Below are 25,814 nucleotides of genomic sequence, written 5' to 3'. Positions count from 1 at the left end.
AGTAAGGAATAATGTCAATGATTATTTGATTGTTATTATTATTTAATTATTATTAAAATATGTTGGGTCAGAGGAGGTACAGAGAAACCTGAGGACAGGAGAGGCTGTGGCAGGGTCTGGTGATTGGTATTATTTATTTGATGTAGTCTCAGCAATACATTAAAGGGGGAATTGAATTTTTTCTCCTTTTACATCTTTTCAGAAAAGAGAACTGACAGCAATGGCAGAGTGTATTTTGTCAATCACAACACACGAATCACTCAGTGGGAAGACCCCAGGAGTCAGGGGTAAGAAATCAGTTGCAGCTTCATGTATGATGAAAATGTAAATGAAACAGAAATGTAGCCAAGCAGTGAGAGCAGAGTGAGCCAGGAACTGCTGTGCACAGGTGACACATGGATTGTGCTATGCAAACATCAGAGAGCTCCTAAAAAATTAAGAGATATTAGCCAAAAAGGAAACTGTCACAGTATTACTTTGTTATACTACAGTTACCAGGAAAGCCTTGGTCAACAGTAAGCAATAAGCTCAATCCCCAGGACAGCTTCTCCTTTTCATAAGTAATCAATGACATTTGTTTAAACACCTGTATCATTGGAGGAAGGAGAGATTTCTTTTGTATGATGATGGGATAGTGCAGAGAGTCTTGAATAAGACTTTGGTTGTTTCCTAGACAGTCACAGAATCACAGAATGGTTTGGGTTGGAAGGGACCTTAAAGCCCATCTCATTCCACCCTCCTGCCATGGGCAGGGACACCTTCCACTATGCCTGATTGCTCCAAGCCCCATCCAACCTGGCCTTGGGGACAGTTCCAGGGATAGGCAGGAGACAGAAAGAAGACAGACCCAAAAAACTGCAGCATCTTTTCCTCACACCTTTTAAAAAAAGGAGGAACAAAGGAGACAGAGAGCTTGAGGCACTACTAGAAACACTGGAGTTCTGTGTCACTGTGAGTCTTTGAGGTAAGGAATGGAGGCAGGAAGTTGAGGGTGAAGGGTGTTCAGTCCCAGCTGCTGTTTGAGCTGAAAATCTCTGTTTGGTGAAGCAGCTTCACCTGTCCTCCGTGGAGAAGGAGGGGAAGGGGGACAGCCAAGGCTGTGTGAGAGGGCTAACAGCTGTAGCCACTCACCTCTGCAGCAGCCAGCTGTGCAGAACAGTTACTCTTGGAGCAGCCCAACAACAGCATGTTTGGGCTGCACAGTCAGGACAGGGTGTTTATGGAGGGAAGTCACTGGGGAGCACGTCACAGTGATACTGCTCAGGTCTTCCAAATATACTGAGATCTACTTTTGTGTATAGCAAAACTGAGTTTGGAGTTGTCAAAAAATTATACATGATCAGTATTTGCATTTTCTTTTATTTTTGTCATTCTGAAATGTTTTTGGCTGCTGTGATTATACATGAGGTACCAAAAGCTACCTGTTAAAATTATGTCAGTTTATGAGTAAAAGCTTTGTAGTTAGAAGATAAAATTCTATTGTTTGTGAAGGAAACAATAAACCTTGCTTACATTTTTCCCTGAAGGTTTTTTTTTTTTTTTTTCTTTTATTTAAGGTAGTGCAAGCAAATGAGCTAATGTTTACTTAACCAGTCATTTTGGTCTAATGGAGAGCTGACTGCAAATTTAGGAGCAGGGGAAAAGCCAAAATAAATCCAAATGGAAACTTTCTCAATCCGTAGATTTTCTAGATGTTCCAAAATGCTTAATGTCTCAGGTATTACTCGATTGACTTAATAGATTAAGTTGATCAGTTACCATGTATTTTATTGTATCCATAGTCAGTTAAATGAGAAGCCCTTGCCAGAGGGCTGGGAAATGCGATTTACTGTGGATGGAATTCCCTACTTTGTGGATCACAATAGAAGAACCACTACATACATAGATCCCCGCACGGGCAAGTCAGCTCTGTAAGTGTTCTTAACATTTTACTAAGTTTTCAAAAGTCAAGTTTAGCACACATCATTTTCGAAACCTTTTTTTTTTTCCTCTTACTACGTTATTAGGCAGAAAGTTTTACATAGAGCAACGCTGCTTAATTACCTGGGATTTTTCATTCACTGCTAAGTCCCTGAAGAAGGCAGAGTTCCGAACACTGCAGAATCCTTCTTGCCACATAGTGAATGATATTTGAGAGTAATGGAGAAGCTGCATCTGTCCTGTTGATGACCAAATCCCTTCCTGAGAGTTACTAGTCTCTCTTTTTTAAAGAGACCCAACCCTTTCTTTTTTTGATTTTCTTAGGAACCAGAATGAAGTCAAAACCAGAATTTACCTCCCAAGTTAACTGAATGTCATCACATCCTTATTGTTAGAATCTTTTTTTACAGTTAATGATCAGGTAGTGTTTTAAATGTACTGATAAGCATTCCACAGTTTACAAAGGAAGATTTTTTTCTTTTAGTTTAAAAACAAGAAATTACACTCCAAAATCAAAAAATGTGACTAGATAGCCAGCTAAACCATACACCTGTATAACTAAAACATTCGCAGACTTTTACTTCAGTTACAAAAACACTTGGAAATTCATTCTTTTCCTCGTTTTGGTTGCAGAGACAATGGACCCCAGATAGCTTATGTGCGTGATTTCAAGGCCAAGGTCCATTATTTCAGATTCTGGTGTCAGGTACGGATTCATTTCTTGGCAATATTTGCTTGCATTTTTGGTTTTGCTTAGATGGTTTCAATGCCTTCTTCAGTGCCTTCCAATAAAGGGAATCAAACTAAGGTTAAAGGTGAGGTAAATTAGGAAGGAGGAAATACATTGTATTGTATTGAATTGTATCATCTCAGGTAAGCTTTAAAGCAACGTAACTTATAGCTTTAAAATGTTTTAGAATAAAGGAAGACATCGATTTACCTACTTTTCTTGAAGTGGTGGGTTTCTGAATAGCATTTTCTTGCTGCTGTTCATACAGGAATATATGGAGGCAGTATTTTTAGAGCTAATACACGATCTACTTTCTGTATAAATACCCACTTCTGGCAGAAAATGCAGGGCATTTGCCACACAACAGACATGTCTAAGCACTGAAGGATATACTGTGGTGCATGTTAGGGTGCTCTAACATAATACCAAATTCCAGTGTGTCAGTCTTGGTCCTCTAAGCTCTTTATATCAAGAGATGAAGTAAATTCGTGTTTAGGAAAAAGTCTTAGGTTTAAATGTTCCAGTTTTCAAGAGTCACTGAATTATCCTTTGAAAATAGTGGAGAGCCTCATTTTTCACTTGGAATTTTGTGCAGTATAGCCTGAATGTTTTAATTTTTTATTAAATTAATAGAAACACAGAATGGTTTGAGTTGGAAGGGACCTTAAAGATCATCTCATTCCAACCCCCTGCCATGGCCAGGGACACCTTCCACTGTCCCAGGCTGCTCCAAGCCCAAATCCTTGGACACTTCCAGGGATCCAGGGGCAGCCACAGCTTCTCTGGGCACCCTGTGCCAGGGCCTCCCCACCCTCACAGGGAACAATTTCTTCCCAATATCCCATCTACCCCTGCGTTCTGGCAGTGGGAAGCCCTTCCCTTTGTCCTGTTGCTCCAGGCCCTTCTCAGTAGCCTCTCTTCACCTTTCTTGTTGGTCCCTTCCAGCCATAATTATGTCACCCTGAAGCTTCTCCAGACTGAACAATCCCAGTTCTTTCAGCCTTTTTTCATAGGAGACATACTTCATGTGTCTCATAAATTCTGGGGTATAAACCCTTTCTCAGGTAGAATATGTTACTGATCTTCATGTTTTCCAGTATCTTGTAGGAGTGCAATATTTAACCTGTTCTGAGCAGCATCTGGAGATGTGTGCATGCCACTGTAGATAGTAATGTTGGAAGCAATCTGTTCTTGGATTAAATTCCAATTCAGATACCTTGATTACTGGGTTTGTTTTATATAAATTAACGAAATTCAACTGTACCTTATAATATATACAACAAATACCGGTCCAAACTCAGTAGTGGAAACTTTAAGTGATTGTACCCTTCACCTCTAAAAAATTTCCTTTCAGCAACTGGCAATGCCACAGCACATAAAGATCACAGTGAGCAGGAAAACATTATTTGAGGACTCGTTTCAGCAGGTATTGTATTAAAACATGAGAGTAATGGGCATGAAAATTGGAGTTATTAAATTTCTTTTCACATGTCATTTTTGAGCCTTTGATAGCTTGCTAATGTTACTTTAAGTCAGGCTAACAAAAATACTAGTTTAATAGTCAGGCTGCGTTCACACTTAGAAGATCATGTTAAAATATGAAGTTCTGGCACGGATTTATCTGGCAAAGGTGATTTTTTTTTTTTTTTTTTTTTTTTTTTTTAAAGTTAGTTTTTTTTAAGTTTTTCCTCAGGGTGATTTAAAATGTGAGTTAATTTTGAGGAGCGTGCCGGGGCAGAGCAGCACCCCATTCTCAGGATGTTTTCAAGTTGTGCTGATGTTTGTTAGTGCATTTTTCCTCACAGTGTGTTGTACTCTAGTGTGGGCTATGTACGAAAATATATTAAGTTGATCTTAGTCTGGCTGTCTTGAAATGAGTAATTAATTTTTTTAAAAACAAAAATTATTAATTCTATTTGCATTATTAGTAGTGAAATTCTTGTTAATCTCTGTAGACCTAAGGTTAAAATGTTAAGCTCTGTAGACCCTGGTTAAAATTTTTCCAAATTATTAAAAGCTCTAGTTCTTGTTAGAAAATAGTAATAATTCTAGCCAGTGCTTATAGCTGTTTTCTTAAAAAGAATTGATTGTTTTTCTTTCACTAAGATAATGAGCTTCAGCCCTCAGGATCTCCGGAGACGTTTATGGGTTATTTTCCCTGGTGAAGAAGGTTTAGATTATGGAGGTGTGGCAAGGTAAACTACATTGAAATGGCAGATAATAACTTGTTCTGTAAGTGATGTGAAGGCTTCCCCAAAGCAGATACTTAAACTGCAGTGCTTTCACAATAGGAGTGAAGTTTATTCCTTATCTTGGAACATCTGAGGAAGGCAGTTCTGCGAGATGTTTGCTTCTCTTAAAACTGTATAAAGTGATTTTCAGTTTGTATTAGAAATGACTTTAATCATCTCCACGATTAAAGAGATGCAGTTTACTCATCTAAAGTGAGCTTTTGACCCAACCGTTAATCTCAAAGTAGAGTTTATTGAAAAAATGAACAGAAATCTACATTTAAATCCAAAATCTTTACTGGAATGTAACTGAGAAGTGCATATGTTAATTGGCATTCCCCAACCCCGGATGTTTAGATCAGTGGTAGACTTGTAATGTGCTCATTTAGATAAGAGTGGGTTTTATCCAAACCACTGACAGTTGTGTATCATTGCAGCTTTGCATTTTAATTTGTAATTTGCTCTAGTTTCCCTCTGGTGTCAGTGTGGGCCAGCTGCTCTCTGGGGAAGGAGGCAGACTGTGCCAACAAGGGCCTGAGTCAACATGAGTTAGCTGCAGTCATTTCTGCTGTGATTTATTTTGAAATGTGTTTTTATTGTTTGTGTGATTTCAGGGAGTGGTTCTTTCTATTGTCACACGAAGTCTTGAACCCCATGTATTGCCTGTTTGAATATGCAGGGAAAGATAACTACTGCTTACAGATAAACCCAGCCTCTTACATCAACCCCGACCACCTGAAATACTTCAGATTCATCGGGAGGTTCATTGCCATGGTAAGTCCTAAAGCAGGAAGAGGGCCTGCCCTGTAATTTTCCTATAAATAAATAAATATTGTGCCATCAGATGGATAATTAAAAATCCACTTTTGAGTTGAAACTATCAGGTGTTTGGCTGTAACTCCTGTTGGAATTAACTAATTCAGCATATTGGTAGTCATGATATTCAGGTTGGTTGAATTCTTTGGCTGTCAGATTTCATGGGCACAGAGAACAGAATATTGTCATCTTAAGTCCTGAATCATCATCTGCATTATTTTCTCTGTTTTTGTGCTCCTCAGGCTTTGTTCCATGGGAAGTTCATTGACACTGGTTTCTCTCTGCCATTCTATAAACGTATCCTAAACAAGGCAGTAGGACTCAAGGATTTAGAATCTGTTGACCCAGAGTTTTACAACTCTCTCATCTGGGTAAAGTGAGTTTGACTTCATTTTGTTCTTGAAATAGCAATACAATGGTTTTGGTTTCCACTTCTGCCAGGAAGTAGGTGTAAATCTAACAACCCCACTGAAAAGTATAATCTAACATTGCAGAGCAGTATGGAATTTTTACTGTGACTTAAGATACACAAAGAATGATTTGTTAATGCAGAGCTTTTCTAGTTCACTGAATATTTCATGCAGTATCTTGTGTTCATGTTTTTGTTGGCTTTATTAATTCTAGTTAGACATACAGACGTGGCTGTCTTGAACATGGTTACAAATAAAATGGCTTGAGTAAATTTGACTGAGACTTCTCAGATAACTGATTAAAAGAAATCAGCAAAAATCCATTTAATGTTTCTCTAGTACCTGGTTTAGTTAGAAAACAAAATGTGTAGTGCTACAATAACACAAAGTTAACAAATGTAGTTTATTATTTACTACCACATAATTCTTCTGTTAGTCACACTTGCAATTTGACTTCAAGGTTAGTATTGAAGATTTAATGCTTTAAAGAAATTCTAGCTGTCCTGGTATTTTTGCTCCAAGCTTAATGATTCCAGATCATTCCTACCTGCAGCCTTCCACATCTCCGTGGTCGGGCACCTCTGTGTCCATGCTCTTGTGGAGTCCTCCTCTTCCACTCCTTTGCAAATTCCCCACCAGACATGAGCAAGTAAAAAGGATGTGGAATTTCTAAACCACAGTTATTTTGGAATTATGTATTACAGATATTTTAAGAAGTCATCTTTAAAACCCCTTTGATTGTAATTCTATACTGATTTTGCCATAGGAGGATGCCAGGAGGTAAGAAATACATTAGAAGAAAAAGAAAGAAAGACAAATTGAGTAAATTTTTTTTCTTCAGTTATAGTAAAAACAATTTCACAGAAAAATTAGTCTTTCTTGTGACTAGAGACAAAACATTTTACTTAAGAATCACACTAAGACAGACTAGTTTTAAACGTGTTTTGAAAGCTCCATAGAAGGTGTAAGAATAGATTGGTTTTTGAAATGCAAAACTAAATATAAAAGCCAGGATTTTCATCTCCTGTAGTGGTGATTCTTGGAAGGTTTATCTTAAATATTGCTAAATATTTATAAATATGAGGAGCAGAGAAAGCAGCATATGAGATGCTTAAGAATTGAGATAGGAATTTTATTTGGTTTTCAGAGTAGAATGTTCTGCACCCCATGGATGTGCTGCTAATGTGCCTTCATTTTAATTCAAAGCAATTTCTGCAGTGATAGAAATCTTCTAGGCTGTAGTCCAGGAAAGGCTTTGCCCCTTTGAAAAAATACTTAAGGATGTGAGAATTGGACAAAAGCCTTTGGACCTCCAAGGGCTGCAGAGTCCTCCCAGTCCAGACCCAAACTTCAGGGTAGCTGAGCCTGCTTGTCTGTAGTGCTGCTGGAGGTACCCCTGAGGAAAGGACTGCACATTTCCAGGGGAGAAGAGCCATGTCTGTCAGGACAGACATAAATTTGTTCCTTGCAGAAATACCAAATCTTACAACTTTGCAGGAAGCATTCCTTGGCACTTGTATCAGGGAGCTCTTCGTCTCATTCCCACAATTTTGAAGATGTCACAGGTTGGCTGAGCTTGGAAGGGGACTTCTAGAGGTCATCTGCCAAACCTCTGTGCTCAAACTGAGCTGGAGCATGTAGCTTTCTTTTTAAAAGGGGTGGATGATGAAATAAAATCAGCCCTTCATCTGAAGCCTTCCCTCCTCACCCAAGGTTTCATGCAATACCATGTATTTCAGAAAGATGAAGTTCAGAAGTGCAGTTGCATCATGGGGCTTGATAAACCACAGCCATGTTTCCAAGAGTGGCATTTCTGTGTTCTGGGCCAGGATAAATGCCTTGATTTTGCACTTTATTGTGGAGGAAAATGGTCATGAAAACCTCTGTATATTCAGGCAGTTCTTCACTTTGCAAAAGCATAAATCAACATATAAACTCCAGGACTTCTTGCAAGGCTGTAATAATTGTGTAAGGAGCATTTCCTTATCTTGACCATTTAGCTCCAAACCTTCTGCCTTAAGGTTCTTTATATTCATGTCCTCTACTGTGTGCAAGTTCTCAACACAGTTATTTAAAAGTATTTTTTCCTTCCAGAGAGAATGATATTGAAGAATGTGGCTTGGAAATGTTTTTTTCTGTTGATAAAGAAATACTAGGTGAAATCAAAAGCCATGATTTGAAGCCAAATGGTAGCAACATTCTGGTCACAGAAGAAAATAAAGAAGACTACATCAGGTGAGAAGAATAAGTGAAGACCTTAAAATACTTGGTCATTTTCTTTCTTGAGTTCTAGCAACAAAAGACTGTGTCATCTAAAGCATTGCTGAATAATTGCTGATGCTGGCAACAAGTGGCAAGTGTTTGGATCTCATATTTGAAAGAGGAATATTGATAGAAATAAGTTTCTAAAATGCACTTTTCCTAAAGATCATGGTTAGAAGAAAGTCCACTTTTTTCTAATGTTATCTCAGTTTAGCAGAACACCATGACAAGAATTGTGAATGTCAGGTATTTCATGAAATGTTACATGTGTTTATTATTATATTGTTTCATAGCCTGCTGATGTTCTAGCCAGCCATTTCTGGTTCATTTGGAGTTTTGAGGGGTTGGTTTTTGTTGGATTTTTTTGGAGAACATTTTTGGATGCTTTTGTGAAGATTCTTATTTTTCAAAGATACTTAGAATTGCTATTAGTTTTATCTGAACTGGTCTTGTAGTTGTAACAGTGGTATGAATGATGTCATACGTTGTATTGTCATAAAGTAAGGACCATATTTGCAGCACCAAAATGTTTTAAAGCAGTAGATTAAGAGTGAAGGAGCCTAAGAGCGATTAAGGAATAAAAATATGAACAGTGACCTGCTTTGTCCTGAAATAGCCCCTCCTTCCTCAGTGTACAGCAGTACAGCAGCTCTGATTTAAGGTGTGAATGTCAACATAAAAGCTTGGAGGATGTGCTTGCAAAAACAAAAAAATGTCATCACACATTGCAGGCACAAACTAAACTGAATCATTTTCCTCTTTGTTAGGATGTGTTCTGTGAAGGTTTTTTCCGTGGGCAGGGGGAGGGAGTCGGGAGTGGGCTCTATTTTCATCGCATGAGAAATCTGCAGACGTTTCAGCAATTCACAAAAAAGGTGGTGTTTGCACAAGAAACATACTGGCATTTGGCAGGAGGGAGGATCTGCAGGAAATCATTCTTCTTTAGTTCCTAGGAACCCAGGGAGAGCTCGGATTCCAGTTTCATTCAGATTCTTTTGTCTTACTCCAAGTCCTGCTTTAAGTCCCCAAAGTTTCTAGGACTGAAATGAGAAATAGCCACCTCTCCTTTAGACTCCAGTGCTCCTGACAGGTTAGGCTTGAATTCAGCATAATATCTGCTTCTCCCTGGGTTCAGGTTCTCCGGGTCTCCTGCCTGCTTTTCACCCTTTTATTAATGGAGAGTGGAGTTTCTGCCACAGAGCAAAGTTTCATGATTAACAGAAACAAATATGGAACTTTCCAAATGGACATAGTCACTGCTTGGTAAGCTGGCAGTCCTGCTGCTCTTCACCAGTACAGCTTGACTTGTTTTTTACCTTGTCATGGATAACAACTGAGATTTCTGGGGAGAATATCAGACAAAATCTTCAAATACCTTGGGACTGCTGTGCTCTCATTAATGTAATCAGTGAAGAGATGCTGCCTCCTCTTTGAGTCCAAAACACTTCTGTAGCAGAATGGTTGAACACTTAGGGTTTAATTTAGAGAAAAAATGAAATCATTTGCACAGAGTAAAGGCTGCTGATAAAATTATATAGAGCTCTATCCCCAGAACTTTCCAGACTTTCCATGTTTTTTTAAATTGGCTTACAGTTCATCTCAAAATAGGCAAAGATGTGGACTTGGGTTAGCATAAGCCCTTTAAAATGTCTTGGTGTGTCTTCTTTTCCAGGCTAGTAGCAGAATGGAGACTGTCCCGAGGTGTTGAGGAGCAGACACAGGCTTTCTTTGAAGGCTTCAATGAAATTCTGCCACAACAGTATTTGCAGTATTTTGATGCAAAGGAACTGGAGGTAAAGGATTGCTTGGCTGTTGCTGGATCCAGGCCATTACACATAAAATACTTAAACTCCAGTCAGTACATCTGAAGAGCAGAACTCACTTAGGCTGACAACTCTGTTTTATAGGGAATATGTGGGAAACTTCATGGAATAGTATTAGATTAATGTGTTTTCCTTAACTTTCCTCTTTGCAGCCAACTTAGATGTTTTTAGAGGCCAAGATTCTGTCAGGAGAAATTTCTTACTTTGTTTTTGTGATTCTTTGATTCGCCTGTGTTCAAAGAATGAGTAACTTGACAGAATGGGCGATAAAACCAGATACGCAGTGGATGGTGCATATAGATTGGGCCAAGTTCTCAGTTTGATCTCTCAAAATTACAACTTCTGAAGCATCTGTTTGGTTTGAAAAGTAGAACCATCAAAACAAAACATCCCATCCCTAGTGAAGAATTGTATGGCAAAGATAAACTGTTCTGGTTCGAATGTCTACATAGAATCCCAGAATGCTTTGGGTTGGGATCTTAAATAATCTTGTTCCAGCCCCCTTCCATGTGCAGGGACACCTTCCACTATCCCAGGTTGCTCCAACCCCCCTTTAAGCTGGCCTTGGACACTTCCAGGCATGGGGCAGCCACAGCTTCTCTAGGCAACCTGTACTCAAGCTTCCCCACCCTCAGAGGGAAGAATTTATTCCTAAAATTGCAAGCAATTACTCCATTTTTCACAACAGAGATGCTCTCTAATTTGTGGCCTCTCCAAATACACTTCATGAGCCATCACCAGTCTTTGTTTATAGAAGTTCTGGATGAAGTTTAAAATTAAAACCAAGTGCACAGTTATTGCAGGTGCTGCTAAGTGAGGGTCCAGTTGTTCTCTTTTGCTGTGTGGGAAGTCACAGAAGGAAAGTGGAAATTTGTACTCCTCTGCTTATTTCCCTTTTTCTGCCCCAAAGGTGCTTCTCTGTGGAATGCAAGAAATTGACCTGAATGACTGGCAGAGACACACCATCTACAGGCACTACACCAGGACCAGCAGGCAGATCATGTGGTTCTGGCAGGTTTGCAGACTTTGCTTTATTCTCAGACCAGCAGAAGTTGCAGAGCACAGCTACAGCTGTGAACAGTAGTCAGAGCACTGAGCACACCTGCAGAGTGCAGATAGAAACTGTTACTGCTAATCCAGATGTTCCTAACAGCCACGTTACTGTTCATCTGTGGTTGGTGATCATGTGAAAATCTGAAGATTGACTCTATCCCTAAATGTTTATTTCAATTACTGTTTTCAGTTTGTGAAAGAAATAGATAATGAGAAGAGAATGAGACTCTTGCAGTTTGTGACTGGAACATGCAGATTGCCAGTGGGAGGATTTGCTGACCTCATGGGTATGTATTAATAACCCTTCTAATGCAGGAGATACTTTTTAAAAGAACCAAATTATATATTTATGGCATTTTTAATGACTCTTACACTGAATGCTGTTTGGTAAGCCCTGCATATACTTGAGCTATGATGGAAAAAGGGAAGGAATGTTTACACCTATTTAGTGCGCTTTAAAATTGCTTCATGGTGCATTTCTCCACGTGCGTACTTTGATCCAGGCAGAGCTGTACAGTGAGACAAATGTCCCTTCTCTGTGCAAATAATGGTAATCCTGCTTTCTTTAAGCCTTGCATGCTTCAGGTGTGTGCTATAGTGATACAAAGGTAGCTGGACCTATGCCTTGTCTATTGGAATTTGTTACAGGGAGCAATGGACCCCAAAAATTTTGTATCGAAAAAGTTGGAAAGGAAAACTGGTTACCCAGAAGTCATACCTGGTGAGTACATAACAAACCAGAATATTGCTATTGCTCTGGTTTTGCTGAGCACAGTCTGCTTTGACATTTTAGTAAATGGGTAATATGCTGAAATAGTTGAGACTCTGTGAAAGCAAACACAAATTACACCAATGAACTATTTCGTTGAATAATAGCTGAACTTCTGAAAAGCTCATGTGGCTTGGAGTAGGTTTCATTGTGCATTCCATGGATTTGTGTATTATGTTACAGAACAATTAAAGTAATTAACAGTACTGTCTAGCAAGGTTGGGACTATCCGTTGTTACGACTGCACACCTTAGTGAAATAGCCACAGTCACACACTTCCCAGAGAAAAGGTCACTTTACTCATTTCTTCGGGTGATAGTGGTAGGTAAAACCACACAAATTGAAAATTTCCAATCTGAGTGATGACTCTAATTAACCAGCTAGAGGTTGGTTTTCCTCCAAGGAAAAGTTAGCCAAAACTATCATTGTATGAGCACTTGAATCCTAACCTCTGCCCTCAGAAATACATACATTTATATCAGTAGTCAACGTTTCTCAGGGTATAAATACCTGTATCCATCTCCACAGCAAAAATTCCAATCACCCCTATTCATAATGGATTTTTTGTTACTTTTGAATTCTTCACCAGTACTTAACTTTTTTTATTTTTCAGTTTCAATCGCTTAGACCTTCCACCATATAAGAATTATGAGCAGTTGAAGGAAAAGCTGTTATTTGCAATTGAAGAAACAGAAGGATTTGGGCAAGAGTAGCTGAAATTTGCACCTTGAAGAATGTGAACTCAACACGATGTATGTTCTTCACTTCTTCTGCTTGTTGCACACTTCATTGTAAAGTAGAAATGACTTGGATTTATTTAACAGTACTAATGTGTAAATAAATGGATGTTATCCTGAGGTTATCCACATTAACTCTGGAATTCTGCTGAGCACTTTCAGAAATCAAATGCGGAATCAGATACGGCTACGAGTGACTAATGACCGAAGTAGAGGTTTAATACAGCTTTGGGCTCTGCTTTGTTTTACCATTCATTAATTAGAATGTGTCCTTAATGACTGACAGATTTTTAACAATAGTTTTGTCTTTCCTTTTTAGTAGCATTTTTGCTACTGATGCACTGGGAAGTTCATTGGTAGCTGCAATGCTGCAGCAGCATCCTGAGCCTCTTCACAGCAGTGTCAGAGCCAGCTTGGATCCACCTCTGTGCCGTGAGCAGCTCCATTCCTTAAGCTCCTTTTTCTAACTCAAGTGTGGCCAGACTGTTTTTCCCTGCCTGGAGTCTGCTCATGTGCCAGCTGGACTCAAGCTGCTGTTAAGGGGATGTCAAACTGTGGCACAAATCCAGGGCATAGCTTCGCTTTGGTTTATCCCAATCCTGCTCCTGTCAGCAAAACAGGCACCTGCCCAAAGTTGTTGGAACACTGCTCTGTGCCCTCTTAAGGATTCTGAGCTTTTGCTGTGTAACACATTTTAACTTTGAAATCGATATTAACACTGTGGTACTTCACTTGTTTTGCAAAAGACAAGCCCAGCTGGGATTGCACTGATTCCATTGAGGTTCCTGTTTGCAGGCTGATGTTTGTCAGCAGCATTAATGGACATTACCCTCAGTGTTTTTCCTACATGTTGCAGTCAGTCTGCTCCGAAGAGTTCGTTGGGCTCAGGAAGAGACACAAAACAACTGGATTCAGAAAATGATCCTGCTCATCATTTCTGCGGCTGAACTGATGTGTGAGACTGGCTGAGGCCAAGAGGATTAGAAAGTTCAGACATGGATTTCAGGTTTTCGGAAAGCCGGAGCATCAGTAAAGAGTTCTATAAAGTTTGAAACTAAAGTTTTGGGGAGGTTTCTAAGCTAATTCACCCTAAGCTACTTACAGCCTGTAACTTTTGTAGCGAGTTCCTGTTGGATTAACATCTTTTATTTCCTTTTAGAATCTGTTAATTCTTTTCTGGTTTACAAGAACATTTTGCATTTTACTGCTCCTTTAGACTGAATGCACTTTTTGGGTCTGGTCAGCCCTTTCCCTTCCCCTGAAGGGAGGAAGGCAGACACCAGTGAAATGAGCTGTAGCTACAGTGAGAGACGTGACACTTGAAATAACATGTAGCACACATTAAAGCAAACCTGCAGCTCAGAGCACTGGGGCAGGAGCTGCATTTAAGACTCTTTGACATGACAGAGCTGAAACAGGACAGTGGGAAAGTGTAAAACTGAACGTTCAGTCTGGAAAAGAGTATTTCTTTCCTGCTGTCTCATCCATCTAAACCACAAGAGGGAAAATCTGATTGAGGCCTGAGAAGAACCAAGACACTACAGGTTTTAACTGAGTTCACAAGTGTGTCAGGTCTCAGTGATAAAAGCTTTGGGGAAGGCAGGAGGGTGGGACTTGTCAGGCTTAATCGAAGGAAGGCCCGGGGAGAGGTGCTGATGATACAGAAATGCCCCTTGTTTAAAGTTTCATTGATGGTGAGAATTCACCTTCAGGTGTGACTGGGAGGAGAATTGCCAACTTCCACAACATTTGGATCTATCACAGTATACAGCTCATGAGGAAAACAGAAAAAAGCCTTATATATATTTTCTGTTTATATTAATTCTTACATTGAAATGTAGTTATCTAACATATTTACAAGAGAGATTAAATTAAGCAAGATAATGCAAGATTAAGCTATGAAAAATAGTCTATGTTCTGCATATTGCTTTACGATTCGTGTAGGGAACCTAGAACTGTTGTTCATGTATAAATATCACCCAAAAGGCTGTCAGCCCTATATTTTTAAAATAAAGAATAGTTATAATTGAAATAGCCTTAGCCCTAGTTCTATAGGGTTTGGCTGTTGAATATTTTTATGGTTGAAATGTTTAGTTCAGGAAAAACATACCTGCTTGTATATATTTTTGATGTCCAGGATTCCACTTATTCCATTGTTTCTTTAATTTAAATGGCATGTTTATATGTCTTTTCTGCTGTACCAGGATGGGAGAAAGGGGGCTGGATATCCCAAGCACCAGATATGATTTAAAAATATTGCAAATAAAGAGCTCATTGAGACGGAAAAATAATCAGTGACATATTGGATTTGGCCAAATATAAAAAGTTTAAAGCAACTTTACCATGTTACACTGACAATATTTCTGAAGGCACAGGTTCAGATTCCTTAGGCATTTGGCATACGAACAAATCTGTTAAATTTTTACAGCATGTTGTGTAGAAATTAAAAGGAATTCATACAAGCCACTGGTGCACTTTTCAGTTCTTTCTGGGGATCTGGTGAAGCAATACAGGGATGAGCCCAGAGCAGCTGCTATCCCAGATAACAGGTTTTTGTGGATTGGATTTTCAGCAGAGATTAATGAGTTTGTCTCCCACTGCTTCAACTGTTTTAGCAACCTGAGCTGCATAAATTCATAGTATGTCACAAATGTACATTCATATGCAACTGTCAATTGATCCTAATTACCAAGTATTAAAAGAAATTTTATTTAGAATTTTCCCTCATGAGAATGAAGTGAGAAAATTAAATGCTGAGAATTAACAAAGCCTTATTTTTACAAGTAGCTCAGGTACTGTTCATATACTAATGACATGCACAGTAAATACATCATGTCTTTATCTGATCTAGAATGGAAGTTTGGGGTTTTTTTAATCCAGTTGCTTGTGTTTAAAAAAAAAACAACCTTTTTTTTTATTATTATTCTGAGAACAGTAAAAAAAATGTTTGGGGGTGTTTTGTTGTTTGTTTTTTGTTGTTGTTTTAATTTTATTACATGCTGCACTGGATTTGTAATCTCAACTCTTGTTATATTGGTATCTCCAGCCCCCTTTTTTGTGGTGTCTTTTAATTTTCTCCAAGAATCACTGTTTGTGTATATGTGCTCTAGTGAACTCGTGTAGAAACTGGGATCAGCAGCACTGGATTGTAAAATACTGTACTGAAATTCATTGTCGATATTTCCTTGCATTGTAATTTCAAATACTCAGGTAACTGTAACAGTATCTCAGTAAGTCAAATACTTTTATAAAACTACTTAAAGAGCTGGTGGTCTGGTCCTTATTCCTTATGTGTGACAGAATATCCAGGTGGAAATGAATTGTCTGTGTGCTCCTGGGGGCAAGGGTCAGGCTGCCTGGACTTGTCCTTCCACTAGGATCCTTCAGGAATAGTTCTTTCCCAAGACCTCATCCACCCTTGTTGATTGCATTGGATATTGAACAGGAGATTTCGGACACAATTCCTGGATTTTTAGTGCTTGTGGATGGTGCCCTGAGGAGCCAGTGAGGGCTGTGAGGCTGCTGAGGCCGAAGGGAGACAGGCTGGAGGGAGGTTCTGCAGGAGCCACAGCTGTAACACCTTATTGTGGCACTGCTGTAGGGATATCTGCAATGCGGAATGACACTGCAAGTGGGTAGGATTGACAGAATGCCACCAAGGAGGGGGGAAAGCTCCAATGAGGCCAACCAGCCTTGTAGTGTCCCTGATCCTCCTTGAAGGGGGAGGTGGCATTTAGATTCCTCCTGTCATCAGAACCTCTCCTGATGGCTACAAGCTTTCCCAGATAATTGAGATGGGCTTTGCAGTGACATTCCAGCTCCCTCAGTGCTCACGGGATGTCCCGTCAGGTCTTAGGTCAGACTTGATGACCTTCAAGGTCTTTTCCAACCTTGTTAATTTTGTGATTCTGTGTCAGGGACCTGGTCATGTCCATGGTCATGTCCAGTTTGGTCAAATGGTCCCTAAAGTGGTCATCCTTCCCTGAGGGTGACATTCCCTGCTGCAGACCTTCCCACTGGGTTCTCCCTCTGCTGACTTTCCCAGGTGTTCCCCACAGGCTCGGTTAACACAGTTTTATCAGTGGCAGCAAATCCCAAGGATGATTTTCTGTGCCAGGCAAATACATGCAATAATGACTGCCTTTTTGGTGTGGAGTTGCTTCCTCCAAGCTTTGAATGGAACCACTTAAGAGCATCCTAATAAATTGTGTAAACCCAGAATTTGACACTGCTTTGGGCAGCTTTATGTGAGTACAGCTACAGGGGTATTTCACATACATCTGAAGTTTATTTTAAAAAGGCAAAAATTAATCACAATAGGTACAATACAATATGTATGATAAATGTACGTCTCAGTTGCAGCATTTTCTTTTCTGTTTGCTTTGATGATGATGGTGCTAATGTCAGCACCAGCCCTGGGCAGGGGTGTTGGTTTTGTTCATGGCAAAATGGGAATGGTTGTTTAAACAAACGCATGTTTGGTTTGGGTGTCTGATGGCAGCTGTGCGCTGCTTACTATTGCCCAAATTATCAACCACAGCTTTACTATTGCCCAAATCTTACCATCACAGCTGTGACTGGAAGTTAAATCAATCCATGGCAAAATGAGGTCTTGTAGCCAAGCTGTGAAACTTGCTGCTGGACTGGTAAGAGAGATTAGAATTCAACTGAATTAGGTTGCAGAGTTGCAAATAGCCACTAGAAGAGGAAATAGCCATATCTCTTGGATCCTAAAGAAGGATTTTTTCCTGAGCTCTGGCAATGCCTGTTCCCATGTTCATTCTCAGCCTGTCAGCCAAGCAGTGCACAGATGACAGGGCTCATTGCAGAAATCTTGTTTTCTCTAAGGAGAAAGTAGGCTCTGACATATTGGAAGGGCCAGCGAGCTTACCTGCTGTGTCAAATCCTGGCTTTCAGAGGGGGAAAAAAATCTAGAAACACATTGTGAGGACATGTTTTACATTTCACCCAACTACCACCTCACTGTGACTGCTGTGGGAGCTCAGTGGGAGCCCAGTGTCTGTTTGCTGATGCTGGAGTTGTGGTCCTGAAAGATGGAGCATTCAAACTGATAGGAAGTAGGTTTAGATTGGATATGGGGAAGAAATTCTCCCCTGTGAGGGTGCTGAGGCCCTGGCACAGGGTGCCCAGAGAAGCTGTGGCTGCCCCTGGATCCCTGGCAGTGCCCAAGGCCAGGTTGGATGGGGCTTGGAGCAGCCTGGGCTAGTGGAAAGTGTCCCTGCCCATGGCAGGGGGTGGCATGAGATGAGCTTTAAGGTCCCTTCCCACCCAAACCATTCTGGGACCGTTCGTTTCACTTCTAGCAGAGCCTGAGGATGGGGAAAGTCCCAGATGCTGCTGTTGTGTGTGTAGAACAGAGCTGAGGTTATGCGGGATGCAGTTCTTCAATGCGTTATTTTGTTTCGCCATCAGACTGTGGGTCATCCCCAGTCCTTCCCCCAAGGAAGCTGATCCTTCCTCAAGGATCCTTTCTCAAGGGCAGGGCGGCAGACACCTTTACCCTCAGGACACGGATCCCTGGGGCTGTGGCAGGGAGGTCCCAGGGTTTTAGGGTGCACCATGCCTTGGAGTGGCTCTGCCCGTGTCCCAGGGGGGCTCCGGCAGCAGCTGAGGGGACACGGCAATTTGGGGGGAGAAAACTCCCCACACATGGCTGATGTCCCTAAAGCCGGATCCCTATCCGCCGCAGCCCCGGGAGGCTGGCGGAGATTCGTGGGGGCTCCGAGGGACTCAGGGAGGTGTTCCCGGCGCGGTCCCGCCCCGAGCTCGAAGCGCTTCCGGGGCAGCGCCGGGGCCGAGACGGGGCGGAGGCGGCGGCGGCGGCTCGATCATGGTGGGTGAGGTTTGTCCGGAGTCCGGGCGGGGCCCCTGTGCCGCCCTTGGGGGTCTCTGTGCCCCCCCGGCCCTCGGGGGCTCCTGCGGCCGGTGCAGGGCGGGGCGGTCCCGGTGCCGGTCCCGGCTCCCTTCAGGCTCAGGCGCTGCCCCGCGGGCGGGGCCCGGGTAAAGGCGAGACCCCGCTGCGGGCGGCGGGGGCTCTGCGGGGTCTGGGAGCCCCGGCCCGGCCCGGTTCGGTTCGCGTCGGGTTCTGTGTCAGGCCCCGGGCGGGGTCCTGTTTGTGCAGGGCGGGCCCGGCCCGGGGGTCCCGGCGCTGCCTCCCGGGGCTTCCCTGGCCCTGCCCGGCCCTGAGTCACTGTGGGGAGAGGCCGAACCTTCACCCGATCCAGCCCAGCCCTGTGCCGGGGAAACGCTTACAGCGAAACCTGCATTTCCTACGGCTGCCAGGGCACAACCCTGAAGCTGGAAGCAGTCAGGGAAAAGAGACTGGGTTTGGCTGTTTAATAACCCGGGATGTGTTCGTTCTATTGTGATTGTATTGGAGGTTTCTCCCTGCTCAGGTGCGTTGCTGGCTATTGCATGTTGATGAAATTTGGGGATCAAAATGTATGTCAACATTTGTAAAGAAATAAATGCTGACCGAAGTTGCAGAGGGAAAATTGAAATTGCCTAATAAGATGTACTTTTTAGGCAAACCTAGGAGTTCAGGTATTCCAGATGGAAGCAGGAAGATAAAGGCTGCTGTTGTACATATAGCAAAAGGTGTTTAGCAGCAAAATGGTGATGAGGGAGTGTTTATTCTCCTTTCCTAGAGTGCATCTCTCCTTCTCTGTGTGCTATCTCTTGTCGTTATTCAGCCCTTCATTAAAATGGGGTTTGTTTGTTCCATGAATTAAATATGTAATTTTTTTCTCAGTACTATTTTTGTTGGTCTGGTGAGCTGCACTGGCTTGTGGAAGTGCTGGACAAGCCTCAGAGTGGGAATAGGAGGAACAGGACCTTCCCATGTCAGCAGCAGTGAACTGTCAGAGCAGATCACCCACCTGTGAGTTAGATCAGCTAAAGGTGTTAGAGGAAATTGAAAACTGGTATCCTTTATGGATGCTGCTTTGCATCTGAAAAGGTTTGTTAAGGTCCTGTGAAGGAAAGTATTTAATCAGGACTTAAACAGTGCTAGTAAGAAGGCAGGAAGTCATATCCTAATTTCTCAATAGATTTAACGTTTTGCCACTATATTTTCTCAGCATTTGTACACCCTGTAGTTTGTTCTTTGTTTCACTTCCCTTGTCTTCCATTTGAGAATAGTCCAGCATTCAGAAATAATCCAGAGTTTTGTTGAAAATACTTGAATTTTTCTGTGCTGGATCACACAGAAAAACTTCTGCTTCATAAAGACCAGCTCAGGGGGTCCCATTTCTTCTGAGCCACAGGTCGTGTTACCAACAGCACCCTGAGGAAAGTGCTGGTGGTACTGGGGCTGAGCTGGTGTTGTGTTGTGTTGTGTTGTGTTGTGGGACAAGGTCTCTTCCCAGGGAACAGGGCTTGTGATGTCTTTGTGCCCGTTTGCTGTGGGAGGAAGTGGAGAGGGTTGTTCAAGGCGCCCAGGGAACACAGCCTTGGCCAAATGCTCCTTGTAGGTCTCACCTGTCCTGGTTCAGGGGATTCCTGTCTCCCTTCCTAAACCACATCTGTGGGACTCTGCCTTGCAGGATCTGAATGATGCTGCTTGTTTCTCTTTTAATGGGAATAAAAAATGCCAAATACTCACCCAGCTATGGAAATCAGCTCAGGTGTGAAGGTTTCCCCCTGCTACAGATCCCATATGATGGGTGTCTTGTAGCAGGAAGGTTGTGCAGAAGGTACTGAAACCTCCTTTGATGGTTTTTATAGAGAAGAGGAAGGACTATTGCCTTGGCTTGCATTTGCATTTTTCCTTTTTTAAGTTGTAAATTATTGGCAGTGGTTACAGCCTTGTGGCCATCTCAGCACGAATCAGAATTATAAACAAATAGTGTTCATTCATTGTTTTTCCCCTCACTTATCATATTTGTAATTGCTTTTGGCATTCATTTGGTAAAAGGGGAGGTCATCTTGCACCCACAATGTATCCTTTCCCTACGTTCTTCATAAATTCCATGTAATTTTTCAAAGATTATTTTTGTTTGACACCTAAATTGTAGCAGTCTGACTGCAGCTTCCAGCTGCAAGCCTTCAGCAGGAGGCTTGGGGAGGAGGAGAGAGGGGAGTTCCAGGATGATAATCACAAATGAATAAAGAAGAAAGGCAGATGGAAGATAACTGGAAAGCTCTTCCAGAAAAGGTGGCACCAAAGTACGGACAGTTGGCTGCATAAACCAGTGTAGGCAGTGTTTGTTTGATCATCCCTGTGCAGCTTTGTTTTGTTTTCAGCCACGTTATCCCAAAGCTTTGGGGGGAGGCAAAGAGCAGCTGTAACCCTGTATTGATTTGCGCTTTCTCTTGCAGGCTGAGGTGGAGGAAACACTGAAGCGAATCCAGAGCCAGAAGGGAGTGCAGGGAATCATCGTGGTTAATTCGGAAGGTGCTGTGTCAGCCTCACTTTTCTGACCTATCACTTACTCCAGTCACATACTTTGAGGGCTGCTGCTTGTACCACTTGCACTTAGCTTAGAGTCTGGCTTTGGGAGAGGTTTTCCTGGAGCCCAAGGAGGCAGACAGTAGTCAGGCTACAAGAGAAAATTGGTTTCCCATTTCTGCAAGCTCACTTTATTATTTTAGGAAATAAAATAATTTGCAAAAGCGTCAAAATATTTGAGTTATGCCAGTGTTTGAAACTGGGTCTGTGAAAACTTTAATCAGGAGCACTGAGGCTCTCATGAGGTGTAAATCTTGCTGCTGGGCCTGTCCAGAATGCTGCTGGCCTGGCAGACTTGAGTTCTTTAGCACTGCCTAGTGCTTGTGGCCTCATGGAATTCATCAGCAAGTTGTCTCTTTTTGGAGTCTCTGAAGGGTCCAACAGAGCAACTTCTTCAGAGCACTCTGAATACACTGTGAACAGCCCAAAATGTTAAAATTGTGTGATTGTCAATTAAAATTGAATGTTTCCTACAAATAATCCTTAGAAAAGATGACAGTAGCTACATGTGAATATACTGAGCATCAGATCATGCAGTTTGGCTCCTGCTCACTGCTTTTCCACAATGGTTGAGTGGGTTGTGCTCTCGGTGCTGCAGCTGCAGTTACTGGCACACACACCTGGTTCTGCCCTGCAGGATTTGGTACTTGGCTGCTGTGTTCTGGCACATGAGCTGGGGTTTGACTGGCTTTTGGTGGGAAAACACATCTAATGGGTGGCTGAAGTGTAAGGGAGGGAAAGCTCTGGCTGAACAGCGTGTCTGCCCTCCTGGCTGGTTATCACTGAACCAGGGACCTCCCAGGACTGCACCACCTCTTAGGGCTGAATGTTGGAGCCTCAGCCTTGGAACTGTGTGACGCAGCAGCTGATGTCCTCCATAGTCATTGATCCCAACCTGGCCTACCTCAGTATCATTTAACTGGTGTAGGGGAGCCTTTCTGAAAGGAAAAGATGTCCCCAGTCAGGAGAAAAAACTGCAACGTTGCTATTCCCTCTCTCCTCTACAAAAAATTGTTTTTGTTTAATTTATTTCTATTTCCAGCACTAAAAATGCAAAAGTAAAGCACTGATGCTACTAGAGGTAAATAGCTGTGGTCCCACATCTCAGCTTTTTCATATCTTGTTTTTCTTCATGTTTTCCTCTTGCCTTCAGAGAGAACACTCCTAACCCCTGGGGCAGTGACAACCGAGGTTGGACCTGGTGATGCCCAGTGCAGGGTTGGTCCTGGAGGTTTGTCACTGAGCCTTGCTGTCCCTCTCCTGCAGGTATTCCCATCAAGAGCACCATAGACAACTCCACCACCATTCAGTACGCCGGCCTCATGCACAGCTTCATCATGAAGGCCAGGAGCACCGTGCGGGACATCGATCCCCAGAACGACCTCACATTCCTGCGGATCCGCTCCAAGAAGAACGAAATCATGGTTGCTCCAGGTAGGAGAGAGCAGGGTGAAAGCAGGAATCTGGGAATCCAGCAGGATTGTTTTCTCTTGAGACTGACACTGTCAGCCTGGAAGGAGTGCCTGCTGCTTGTGTTCACGTTGGATAATCCCTTCTTTCCAAAAAACTGTTCTGCTTCCTGGAGAGTTGAAAGCTTTATCATTGACCTAAGTTTCCTTTGTCAAGTTTGAATGTGGCAAATCCCTTCCCTCATTTTGTGTTAATCAAAGTCGAAAATATTAGATAATGCTGGAGAGTGTGCTCCACCCTCTCATGCTTTGTTTTTCAGTATAAAACCTCAGGATTTGGAAAGAAATATGTTCTGAGAGCAATTTCCATTCAGAACTGTGGACTGAGTGATAAAACAAAGACAGTCCTGATTTTCCAATTCCGGGAAAAGTATTAGAGCACATTGTGGCTGTAATCACAAATCATGGAATACAGCAGCAGCAGCAGCCTTCTTTTCAGGAAACATCCTCAGTATTTTGCTGAATTCCAAACTGGGAAGCAGCGAGATGAGTGTAGGTCCTTCAGGTGGCAGGAATTCAGCTTTGTCCCTGCATGCTCCCTGCTGGGATGGGGCTGGTAGAGAGGCCAAGCAGGGAATGGCAGTTCCCCTAGGCAGGGATGGGTCGGGACAGATCTTAACACGGGCTCTGGCTCATGCTGAGGCAGCCTCGGATTTCCACAGGAAGGATGGAAAGAGAGGAGTAAGTGGTGTTCCAGAAAAAACAGCTGCAGCCCCCAGTGTGCCTGTGAGAGAAGGGCAATGACCACCTTGCACCACTGTGGCATGTGCCAGTTGTTTCCTGGCACAAACAAGGTTAAATTTGGCTGCCTTGGGAACGTGCAGCTTCTAAAGCTGAGAGTTTTTCTCAGTAAAACCCATAAAATAAATTATCTGCCACTTGGAGGCTGTTTCACTCATTGAGAATGAATGTCAGGGTTCTGGAGTTTCCACAGCGCATCAGAGAGATGTGAAAAATGTTGGAATTTACTGTTTCTGTGAATAAATACCAGGAATGAAAGAGTAATTTTTTTTTTTCTCCTCTCCAGATAAAGACTATTTCCTGATTGTCATCCAGAATCCAACTGAATGATTACACTGACTCAGTCTGGTTTTTTCCCTTTGCCCAACTGTTTTATTTTTTATTTAATGGTAAAGAATAGAGCATTAGTGTTAACTGTGCTGCGTGTCTTCAGCAAGGTTTGGAAAAATAAAAGCAGGTGGTTTTGTTGTCTTCAAACAGAAAAAATGGCGCTTTTTGTATCACAAGTTTTGAGAGGGAGTTGGTGAGTTGGAATTGGGCAGTAAAAATGCAACAGATTCTTTTAATAGCTAAGAAGATAATAAAATTCTAATAATAACCAAAAAAATACTATTCTCTGTATGCTTCTGTGTTTCTTTCACCACTGAGCTCTGCTTTTACACTCTTAGTTTTGAATGGCTGTAAATATGACTCTGCCTGTCCACTAGTTCTGTCTTACTCTGTTGGTTTTACTTCAGAAAAGTCTGTCCATAACAAATTAAAAAGTGTCACCAGTGACTGGTTTTGTCTTACGTGTTTTTCTTCTGAAGATTTTAAGTATTCTCATGATTGACTGAGTTTTTCAAAAACCAGAACCTTCCTAGGACTGTTTTTGTTTGTCTCTTGCTTTCTCTGAACAAGGATTTGGCCCAAGGGCATGTGCAGTGCACTCACAATTGGCCCTTGTGTTGTAGCATTTTCCTATCACTTTCCCTCTGTTCCAGACAGAATTTCATGGCTAAGGAAGGCCATTGAGGCCACCCATGGGAGATCTCACGCTCTCACAGCTCAGTAGCCAGTTTGATCTGCTATCTTCCTTTAGTATTTTTTTATTGATGCCATTAAGGACAAAGAAAGCTCACATGGTTACTCCAAAATACTCAAGGGGTTATTTTGATGCAGTTTTTCTTCAAAAAAAAAAAAAAAAAAAAAAAAGCAGGGCTGGAGGGTGCTCCAGAAAGTGCAGCTTTGGAGATTTTGGTAAAAACGTTGGTGTTGACTTGGTCACTTGTGGCTTTCAGAGCCCAGCAAAGGGTGGGTGGGTGTGTGGGGACTCAAATAGTCAAGGTAACCTGCATGTTCAGGGCTTTTTCTGTGCATTTTCACACCTGGACATTCATTTTTGGACTTTGTCTAATCTTCCAGGGGGTGGCCATGACCCTGAAGGTCAGAAATGCCTTTTGAGCTCTGTAGCCCTGCAGCATCAGTGTGTTGGGTGTCTCAGCTGCCACTGTGACTCAGTGTTGGTTTTCCCTTCACATTCTGTCTCATTTAAACCATTCCATCAAAACAGAGAATAGGGTCTGGAATCCTGCTTTGCCTTTGGAGCAGCTCCTGATACCCAGCAGTTCATATAATGCTTGGGATCTCCAATAATTGAATGCTGCCTCCCAAAACAATTACCTCCAGCAAGCTGAAGTCTGGATAACTGAACCGTGAGGCAAGGCAGAAGAAAAATGTGACCTCAGTGATCTCTCTCTGTTGTTGTTTGTAACCCAGAGAAATGTTTCCTTGGAGGTGGTGACCTGCTTATGGATTTTGGCTTTCCCAAGTAGGTGGCAGTGCTACTTCTCTGAACACTGAAAAATCTGCATCTCCTGCATTCTTTTGGATACTTCCTTAAGGATAGCTGTCCTACCAGTGGCTTTGTGTCACAGGAGCTTGGGACAGAGAGTACTGAGTGTTGGTTTGTCTCGGTTTTGAAAGACAGGTGTCTGCTAAGGAAGGCAGAGGCCCCCCTTGAAGTGGCAGATATAACCCCTTTTCCCTCCAAGTTATTATATTTTGAAATCAAGAGCCCTTAGGCGAAGATGTGGGAAATAGGAATAACAGTTCTTTACTATATATATGTATGTATATAACCAGTCAAACAAAAACAACAACAACTATGGCAGTAACAGCAATCACAAACCCAGTCCCGGCCTTCTCGGCTGTCGGGCCCTTTCCCCTCGGGTGCAGTTCCGCTCGCAGCCGGCAGGGGCGCTGGCGGCTCCCGGTGAGCAGGGCAGGTGCGATGGTTCCCCCGCGGCTGCAGGGGGCGCTCCGGAGCGAGCTCGGGAAACCCGCGGCACCGGTGCCCTGGGATCCCGGGAAGGGATGGAACAAAGGCTTCACAAACCCCTGG

At 42.3% G+C, this 25,814-nt stretch overlaps 2 protein-coding genes across 6 annotated transcripts in view; both read left to right on the top strand.

Moving 5' to 3' along the window:
* The window catches only part of ITCH (itchy E3 ubiquitin protein ligase), a 59,773-nt gene extending 43,755 nt beyond the window's left edge, over positions 1-16,018 (top strand). For 4 of the 5 annotated variants that reach the window (XM_039563352.1, XM_039563348.1, XM_039563349.1 and 1 more), the window contains 13 exons: positions 203-287; positions 1,782-1,910; positions 2,554-2,626; positions 4,005-4,076; positions 4,757-4,845; positions 5,496-5,655; positions 5,940-6,073; positions 8,202-8,342; positions 10,042-10,162; positions 11,103-11,207; positions 11,436-11,532; positions 11,894-11,966; positions 12,628-16,018. In XM_039563352.1, the coding sequence (XP_039419286.1) occupies positions 203-287; positions 1,782-1,910; positions 2,554-2,626; positions 4,005-4,076; positions 4,757-4,845; positions 5,496-5,655; positions 5,940-6,073; positions 8,202-8,342; positions 10,042-10,162; positions 11,103-11,207; positions 11,436-11,532; positions 11,894-11,966; positions 12,628-12,727 (1,379 nt within the window). In that variant the 3' untranslated portion in view covers positions 12,728-16,018. The remainder of the gene's footprint in view (positions 1-202; positions 288-1,781; positions 1,911-2,553; positions 2,627-4,004; positions 4,077-4,756; positions 4,846-5,495; positions 5,656-5,939; positions 6,074-8,201; positions 8,343-10,041; positions 10,163-11,102; positions 11,208-11,435; positions 11,533-11,893; positions 11,967-12,627) is intronic. The other variant, XM_039563351.1, reaches the window with a different exon arrangement.
* A 2,395-nt stretch (positions 16,019-18,413) lies between these two features.
* Positions 18,414-24,208, top strand: DYNLRB1 (dynein light chain roadblock-type 1). Its single transcript, XM_039563581.1, has 4 exons — positions 18,414-18,605; positions 21,092-21,167; positions 22,488-22,655; positions 23,718-24,208. The coding sequence occupies exons 1-4, from the start codon at positions 18,429-18,431 to the stop codon at positions 23,759-23,761; spliced, it is 465 nt and encodes a 154-aa protein (XP_039419515.1). The 5' UTR covers positions 18,414-18,428; the 3' UTR covers positions 23,762-24,208.
* The last annotated feature ends 1,606 nt before the right edge of the window (positions 24,209-25,814 follow it).

This window comes from Corvus cornix, chromosome 20, assembly GCF_000738735.6.
Source record: "Corvus cornix cornix isolate S_Up_H32 chromosome 20, ASM73873v5, whole genome shotgun sequence".
In the NCBI taxonomy this organism is placed as follows: Eukaryota; Metazoa; Chordata; class Aves; order Passeriformes; family Corvidae; genus Corvus; species Corvus cornix.
The sequence above is the reverse complement of the archived record's forward strand: the minus strand, read 5'-3'. Positions and strand labels throughout refer to the sequence as shown.

Bases quoted from the DNA above. Each gene is read 5' to 3' on its own strand.
- DYNLRB1 (XM_039563581.1), top strand. From the start codon at position 18,429: ATGTCCCTAAAGCCGGATCCCTATCCGCCGCAGCCCCGGGAGGCTGGC. The intron at 18,606-21,091 runs GTGGGTGAGGTT...TTTCTCTTGCAG, and splicing joins GCGGCGGCGGCTCGATCATG to GCTGAGGTGGAGGAAACACT. The intron at 22,656-23,717 runs GTAGGAGAGAGC...TCTCCTCTCCAG, and splicing joins CGAAATCATGGTTGCTCCAG to ATAAAGACTATTTCCTGATT.